Source organism: Thamnophis sirtalis, unplaced genomic scaffold, assembly GCF_051295495.1.
Source record: "Thamnophis sirtalis isolate CommonGarterSnake01/CBP01778 unplaced genomic scaffold, rThaSir2_p1.2 scaffold_2, whole genome shotgun sequence".
NCBI lineage: Eukaryota > Metazoa > Chordata > Lepidosauria > Squamata > Natricidae > Thamnophis > Thamnophis sirtalis.
Genome location: NW_028261382.1, coordinates 29,601,592 through 29,610,234, shown reverse-complemented (window position 1 = coordinate 29,610,234; position 8,643 = coordinate 29,601,592). Strand labels below are relative to the sequence as shown.

The 8,643-nt window shown below is 49.2% G+C and overlaps 1 protein-coding gene across 6 annotated transcripts in view; it reads right to left on the bottom strand.

Annotated features, from left to right (window-relative positions):
• Positions 1–3,659: 3,659 nt before the first annotated feature.
• Positions 3,660–8,643, bottom strand: part of SLC25A25 (solute carrier family 25 member 25) — a 51,846-nt gene continuing 46,862 nt past the window's right edge. For all 6 annotated transcript variants that reach the window (XM_087704639.1, XM_087704640.1, XM_087704641.1 and 3 more), the window contains 5 exons: positions 8,441–8,593; positions 7,722–7,829; positions 7,055–7,222; positions 6,693–6,843; positions 3,660–5,328 (listed from right to left, as the gene is read on the bottom strand). In XM_087704639.1, coding sequence (XP_087560765.1) covers positions 5,144–5,328; positions 6,693–6,843; positions 7,055–7,222; positions 7,722–7,829; positions 8,441–8,593 — 765 coding nt within the window. In that variant the 3' untranslated portion in view covers positions 3,660–5,143. The remainder of the gene's footprint in view (positions 5,329–6,692; positions 6,844–7,054; positions 7,223–7,721; positions 7,830–8,440; positions 8,594–8,643) is intronic.

Here is an 8,643-nt window from a genome sequence, read left to right as displayed (position 1 = left end):
GGCAAAGGAGGAGGACGCCCTTTTGAGGTCCTTCCTGCTTTTAGAAAGTTATGATGTGGAAAGAAGCAGACCAGAACGGTCACCCTCTGTGGAGAACCACCAGCATGGCAAATCTGAAGCGTTCTAAAATGGTCGTTTCTTCTAAAGGCATCTTGAGAAGGGATGAACTTTTGGAGACTGTCCATCCGGCCAACCGTATTCTGATTTTCCAGAAAATATTTGCCCTTTCCTTAAGAGAAGGGCTGGATATTTTTCGGTTTTTAAGCCTAGCTCAGAGCCTTGGAACTCTTGGGGGTCAGCCAAACAAGTCCTAACCAAGGTTGGGTTTGCTTAAAGTTTCCATGGTCTAGATCCGTGATGGCGAGCTGCTGTTCAGGTTTCCAGTGTGCACAGGCGCGCCAGTCAGCTGGTCTTCGTGGGCACTGGAGTGCTGGAAAACGGTCCAAAAACAAGCTGGTTTGGGGGCCATTTTGGGCCTTTTTTCCAGGCCAAAAACACCCTGAAAAGAGGCCTGGAAATGGCTTGAAAATGGTCCCAAAACAAGCTGTTTTAGGGGGCCTTTTTCTTGGCCACAAATGCCCCCCAAAAGGCCTGACAACGGGTCAAAAACAAGCTGTTTTTGGGCCATTTCCAGGACAAAAACTCCCCCCAAAACTCCCTGAAAATGGCTTGAAAATGGCCCTGAAAACAGCCCCAAAACAAGCTGTTTTGGGGGCCATTTTCTGGGCCACAAATGCCCCCCAAAAGGCCTGACAATGGGTCAAAAACAAGCTGGTTTTTGGACCATTTTGGGCCATTTTCCAGGACAAAAACTCCCAAAAAAACTCCCTGAAAATGGCTTGAAAATGGCCCTGAAAACAGCCCCAAAACAAGCTGTTTCGGGGGCCATTTTCCGGGCAAACTCCCCCAAAATGGCTTGAAAACAACCCAAAAATGCCCCGAAAACTGGGCAAAAACCAGACATGTGAGCAACGGGCAACCGGTCTTCGGTTTTCCGGTGCTCCAGCATGCACACAGGGACGCATCCACGGACATTTCTAGCTTGGACACTTGGTGCCGAAAAGGTTTGCCATCACTGGTCTCGATGTTACCACTTCCGATTGCGTTTTCCAAACCAATGCTTGTTTGCACATTCCGTGTTCATCAAACCTGTGCTAGCAGCTGTCCATACATCTAACAGAGGAGACTGGTTAAATGTAAGCACCTGTTCCAGAAAGACGACACCTGAGTCCAAGCGGCAGCAGGTGCTCCAAACAAGGGCCATGACCTGAAGGGAAGATTTGTGGCTGAATTGCTGTCCTGCATCATTTCTAGTTCAAATAAACTTGCTTTTAACAGGGACATGTTTTATGGAGAATGACCTTTCTGTAGTCCCCTAGACGATGAATTAGCATTTGCATGCGAGACCTCTTAGAAGAGGCCGTAGGGGTTTCTTCTAAGGTGGTCTTAGGAGAGGTCTCACTTACACAAGATCAACAGAACAGTCCTATGTATTTTGAACAAGCTTCCCCCCCAAAAAACACATTTAATTCCCAATGGACACATTGATCTAATGGCGCTTGAGCTTAGAAATAGCCATGGAGTAGTGAGAAGCCACACCTTGAAGTTGGTGTTGTGGCCCGCCAGTGGCCAGTGGAGCTGGCAGCAGATTCAGACAGTGAGGAGATTGGGGAGGAACATGGGTCAGTCCTGGAGTCTGGGGAAGGCTCTGTGTCGGACGCAGAGAGGGGGCCAGGGCGGTCTGACAGTTATCAGCTGCCTTCAGAGTCGAAAATCAGTGAGGCAGAAGAACAGCTGGAGCCTGTTCCCAGTGTGTGCATGCGCAGAGTTACCAGATGAAGGGAACAGTTAAGGAACAAGGGTCAACTTGGGAATAAGGCCACAGATGGACAATGAATTGCCTCTCCCAGAGGAAATAAGAGAAGCGATAGGGGAGTGGAGTTTGCAGGAGATCATTAGTTCGCTTCATTGGTTTGTAACTCTCCGAAGAAAGTTGAAGAGGCAATTTTGTTTTTGCAAACCTCCCAAAAATGACCTGTTTTTTTTTTTTAAAGGGAGGGGCATGGATAGACTTTAGGAGGCTTGTGGAGTGCTCTTGGGAGGCTGGGGGTGGAGCCAAAAATAAGCAAAAAACAGCCCGTTTTTCATGAAAACGGGTCCATGTTTTGTCAAAAAAAAGGGCATGGATAGCTTTTAGGAGGCTTATAGAGTGCTCTTGGGGGCTGGCCCATTTTTCACTCATTTCTGCCCTCCCCAACACCCAGGAGCACTCTGAAAGCCTCCTAAAAGCTATGCACGGCCATTATGGTGAAGGGGTGGGGTTTCAGGAGGCAAAAAATGCTGTATTCAGTATATAAGACGCACCCAGATTTTCAGCCTCTTTTGAGGGAAAAAGGTCCGTCTCATACTCTGAAAAATAAGGTAATTGTTGCACAGCTGATCGTTGGAACATTTTTTTAGCATTTTTTAACTACCCATTCTTCCCAACCGGTAGTTTAAAAAAAATGCTTTAAAAAGTTTTTTAAAAAGTTCCGACAATCGTGTGGCACAGCTGATTTGTTGCACAGCTGATCATCAGAACTTTTTTAAAAAACTTTTTAAAGCATTTTTTTTTTACAACAGGTAACATTTCACCCGTGTGTTGGTCCACCTGAAAAAAACAAACGAAGACAACCCGAAGCCGTAGAAATATTAGCATGATAAACCTTTATTAGCAAACTGTTTCCTACCATCAAAGACTTCTGGATTTATTTATTTTTTTCTGCTCTTCGTACACCCGAGTTACAGCTCCCGAGGTGGTTAATTTTGCATTGATTTGCATGTTCCGAATACTATCTCCAGGCCACCAATGGTAAGGAAAGAAAGGGTTGCCTAGACAAACATGACAACTCGTGAGAAGAACAAGGGGAGGGGGGGGGAGGACACGACACTGTCATTATCACCGATCTGGACAGACACTGTGCTTCACTGTGGTGAAGTGAAGACGAGCGTGCGGATGGTCCCAACACAAAGGACGGAGAAAAGAGAGACGCTGAATGCCGCCACAACTACCCATCAAATTAGTCTTTCGGAACACAGAGCAGCTGAGACCGGATGGGTGAAGGACATCAGGGGGCGCTGCTGCTTCGAGATCGTAGCTTCTCCTTGCGAAGGTTTGGTGAATTTGGGAAGAGGCGCCTTCGCTTGGGGCACCTGACGGCCTTCCCAGCAGCAGCTTCCCGCCTTCTTCCGTGCGTTAACGAAACTGGCACCTCGTGGTGATGTGTTTGCTTGTTTTTTGGGTGGTCCCTGAGATCTCCCTCTAGAGTCCAACCAGCCCTTTGCATTATCGAAGAAGAAAAACATCAACGCAACCCAAAACGCGCGCGGTTAGGTCATCCACCAGCCCCAATCCCCGAGGAAGGTTAAGGAGGAGGCAGATCTGAAACTCTCGTGCAAGTGAAAACAAGATTCTCTCCACCGTCACCATCCCTTTTCCTCCTCATCTGCTCAACATTTTTCCCTCCTGTCAGTGGTTCAAACATAAAACGGGCAGCGCTCGCTCACTGAAAGGCGAACTTTGCCGGCGCCCTTTCGGTGAGGCGATTGCCTCCATTTCTTCTTCCTTCTTCCTCCGGGGGCAGGGGGAGGGGGAATTCCAAGTTTCAACGTGCAAAATAAACATTTGTTTGTTTTTAATTCAGAACATAAATACAGAGAACCTCTACAAAAATAACAGGAGACGAAGGACATGAACAAACAAACTCTGTGGCAACGAAAATCTATAAAAATAGATGGGTAGGCGCGGCTCCGCCTTCCAAATAAATACAAAATAAATACGTTTCTAAGCAGTAAAAACAAGAAATGAAATGAGAGGGGCTGGCCTCCGAAAAAAATTCAGAGAATTGTCATTTTCCCCCCCATCTCCCCAGGAGGGCTAAACAGCCCCTCAGGAAAGTCATAAATACGGCTGCTACAATTTTCCCTTTTTCCCTTGGGAGAAGGACCTAGCAGAAAAAGGAGATAAAACAAGGCAGCTCAATTTTTTCCAACCCCCCACTAAGACAATGTGCTGCTCCATTATCAAACTAACCCCTTTTTTGCTCCCTGTAGCAAAAAGCTACTTATTACCCCTAAACATCCCCCCCCCCCAAAAGGCTGTAACCCACTCTCCTACACCCTAACCCAGTGTTGGCATCCGTCTCCAGAAGGAACTAAAGACGGAACAGCCATGCGGTTCAAGAGTTTCCAAAAACGATGCTCCTCGGGAGCCAAAGAGGAGGGGGGAGGGGAGAGAGAAAGGTTGCAACAGAAAGCAGAGATTTTGTATCCCCCCCTGATAATCAGCAGCGAAGACACACCTTGACAGGGGGCCTTCCAAAATTAAGTGCATCTCATTTTTGCAGGCTGGCAAAAAAATAAATTACCGCCCTCTTTCGCTCTGCCTGTCCAGCTTTTTTTGGGGGGGAAGGAGGAAAAGGAGGAGGAAGAGCAGGAGGAGGAGGAGGAGGAGGAAGAGAGGAAGGAGGAAGAGGAGAAGGAGGAGGAGGAGGAGATAAAAGTAACATTCCTCATCCCTCCAACCTGGTTTTTTTGTTTTAAATTAAAAAAATATACATTGCAGTGTCAGGATTGTAATGTAAATCGCTCTCACCCAGCAGAATGTGATGTAAACAGCAAAGTATTGGGGGGGGGGGTTGGCTCTTAGCCATTTCTACCTTATCCAGGTCTTATTTGGGGAACCGAAGCCGTGGGCGGGAGACGCGGGCGGCCCCAACAAGAGAAACAGAGAGGGGAGGATGGATCTATCGTCCCGCTCTGAAGCGGATTGGGGGGAAAGTGATTGTCCCAAGTCTTTGGCTCCTTTAGAAGCAACTTGGGATGGTCTCCTAGCCAAAGGATAGAGAGGAGGGGGCGGGGTGGGGGGGTTTCCTGGTTTGGTCCTTCACTCCCCCGCCCTGGTGCTTCTGACAGCAAGACAAAGATAAATGCCCCACCCCACCCCTCTTTCCCCCCAGTCCCTTCTGGGCCTGGGAGTTATCACAGCTTGGTTCACACAACTCATTAGTGTCTTCAACCCATTCACAGAATGAAACGGCCATTCCGCCCAAGAGCTGTCGCTCCGAGGCTCGGCCAAAGGAGTCCACGAGAGGCCACTTGGTGGTCATCGCGACTGCACCCCCAGAGTCATCTTCAAGTTCTCGTAGACCACGTAGCTGATGCTCACGGCAGGGATCACCTTCATGAAATTGGGGGCCAGGCCCCGGTAGAGCCCAAAGGCGCCTTCGGTCTTCAGGATGTGTTTGAAGAGGCTCCTCATGGTGACTTCCGGGGCACCTTCGATGGAGGCTGAAAGGGAAGACAGGAGACGGTCAACGGGGTTGAGATCCTGGGTTGATCTGAGGATTCTGAGTTGGACTAGGAGAAAGTCCTCCAACCTGACCTATGATTCTATTCTCCATAGCTCCTATGGGTACCAACAACGAGTACAGCATATGGAGGGAAATGCAAACTTGAACTAAGGGACCATTTCCTGATTGCGACAGGTAAGAAGTCATGGTCCATTGGTCCAGTCTATTCCTGAACACCGATTTGTCTGGGATGGTCTAAGGCAGGGGTCGGCAACCTTAAACACTCAAAGAGCCACAAAAGTCCTCACCGGAAGCCTCACATTCAATTCTGGAGCCGATCGGAAGTCCGCTTTCCCCACCATAGTCTCCTCCTAGCGCGGCATCCTTTTTCCTCTGCCAACTGGAAGTCCAGTTCCCCCACCATAGAGTCTCCTCCTAGCGTCCTTTTTCCTCTATCTGTCCTAAGCGAAAGCCCTATCAATTGTGCAGCCAACCGGCGACAGGGAGCCGCATCAGAGGGATGAAAGAGCCACATGCGGCTCCAGAGCCGCGGGTTGCTGAGCCCTGGTCTAGGCATTCTGGCTTGGTCTAGAAGACCTCCAAGGTCCCTTCCATACCCATGATTCCGTGATTTAATATCTTACTCTCTAAGACGCACAAACCAACTACGAATGGCATGAGAAATGAATTTTGTGGCCTTCTTCCTCATTGATATGCCATATTTCTACAACCAGGGAAGACCTATTTGGAACACATATTCCAATGTATCGAAAACTGTGCTTGCGGAGCTGGCAGTGAGGAGGTTGGGGAGGAACCTGGACCAGTCCTGGAGTCTGGGGAAGGCTCTGTGTCGGAGGCAGAGAGGGGGCCAGGGCTGTCTGACAGTTATCAGCTGCCTTCGGAGTCGGGGATCAGTGAGGCAGAAGAACAGCTGAAGCCTGTTCCCAGTGTGTGCATGAGCAGACAAAGGGAACAGCTAAAGAACAGGGGTTGACTTGGGAGTAAGGCCACAGGTGGACGATGAATGGCCCCTCCCAGAGGAAATAAAAGAGGAACGAAAGGGGAGGGGACTTTGCAGGAGGCAATTTGTTCAATGTTTCAGTAGTGTGAAGATCTGTCCGTGAATCTCAGAGACTCTGTGCCCAGCCTTTCCTCGCACAGCACCTCATTTTGAAAATATTTGCCTGGCAGCTTTCCAAGCAAGATAAGGTCTGTGGTCATAAATACTCCTTTGAAAGACCTCCGCTGAATGTGAATGGGAGGAATTCACATTCATTTAATAACAAAGGTTTTGTCGGGACCAGGAATCTGCTTCGTGCTTTTGGGTGAGGCCTAGATCAGAACACTGGGGTGTTATCTTACCTTGAGCTTGCATTCGTGTCCGTACCAAAGCAAGGGGGTAGCTGGCCAATTGTCCACAAGTGCTTGACATGGTACCACAGGCCAACAGGACGAAGACCCCTGGATCTGCACTGTTCACGGCGTAATGTTGCAACCAGCTGTTTTTCAACGTCTAGAAGGAAACCATCAACAGTCAACGGAGAGCCAACTTGGTTCAAGAACCTTGAACTTGAGCAAATGCCATTTGGCATGGAGCGGTTAAGGTTTCAGAGAGAAGCTGGAGCCGAAGACCGCTAGGCCTTCTGTTTGGGGGTTTTGAGGGCCACCAACCACCATCTCAAGAACCTCTGTTTCTTGCCAGAGAGAAGAGCCACATGGCTTACCTCGTAAACGGCCAGGTCAATCCCAGCATACGGAATGATCCCCAGCATGTTGGGAACGTAGCCCTTGTAGAAAGCACCTAGTCCTTCTTTGGCAAGGATGTTCTTCGCACAGTCCAGCATCCCTGTGTACTGCCCAGTTTTACGCAGGGCCATCCGGGTTTTCAGAACCTACGCCAACGAGAGGAAGAGTTGTGAGAAATCTAGGCAGGAGGGAGACAGGGAACACCACCACCTCTGGGTCGGATGCACAGAAGATTTCACCGCCAAGGAAGAGCAAGGGAGAGGTAGAGGTGCACCAATATCTCTGATGAAGAAAGCCCTGGAGAACGTCAAGAGGGAAGGTTGAATGTCCTCAAACCATCTTCCCCAATCTGCCTCCCACCCTCCAGTCTTCTAGTCTCTGTTATTTTTCACAGCATGATCAACAATGCTGTCCATCTAAGGTCAGGGGTTTCCAAACTTGGGATCTTCAAGACTTGTGGACTTCAACTCCCAGAATTCCTCAACCGGCTGAGGAATTTTGGGAAGTTGAAGTCCACAAGTCTTAAAAGTTGCCAAGTGTGGAGACCTCGGATCAAGATGGCAGCAGATCAGCTTCTTCAGATCTTCAACCTCCAGCCAAGTTTGAAACCGTGCCCAGGAGAGCAAAGAAGAGAAGGCAACTCACCTCCATGGGGTAAATGCTGCTCTGTGCAATGGCTCCAGCCAATGAACCGGCCACCAGCCTCTCGTGAATCCTCAAGACCTCTTGGTCTGTTGCGATGAAACGTTTGATCTGCAGAGAAAGGTGTTCCATGCTTAGCCTGGAGAAGTCTACATAAACCACGGTGGCGCAGTGGTTAGAGTGCAGTACTGCAGGCTATTTCTGCTGACTGCTGGCTGACTGCAATTTGGCAGTTTGAATCTCACCAGGCTCACGGTTGTTGACTCAGCCTTCTGAGGTCGGTAAAATGAGGACCTAGATTGCTGACTCTGTAAACTGCTTAAAGGGCTGGAAAGCACTGTGAAGGGGTATATAAGTCTGTGCTATTGCTATCCATCTATCCATCCATCCACCTGCTGTGGTGGCACAGTGGTTAGAATGCAGAATCGCAGGCTAACTCTGCCCACTGCCAGCAGTTCGATCCTGACCGGCTCAAGGTGGATTCAGCCTTCCAACCTTTCTGAGGTGGGTCAAATGAGGACCCGGATTGTTGGGGGACAAGAGGCTGACTCTGTAAACCGCTTAGAGAAGGCTTTGAAGCACCGTGAAGCGGAATATAAGTGTAAGTGCCCTTGCTGTCAATTGCTTCCTTCTCCCTCCCTCAACAGCCTCCAAAATGGAAATGCACAAATCACCCCGGAGTCTTGGGGGGTGGTGGTGGTGGTTGTCCTTGACGCTTTTACCTGTTCATAAGCCATGAATTTGATAGCCGATTCCGGGGCGATCTTCAAGACGTTGATGCCGTTGCCACGCCAAAGGGACCTGGGGCCACCTTCTCTGATCATCTGAGAAAACCCTCCGACAATGCACATGTTGTTGCTGCGAGAAGCGTGGACCTGAGAAAAGAGACAATTTTGGGTTGAGGAGGAGACCGTTGATGCGTTTC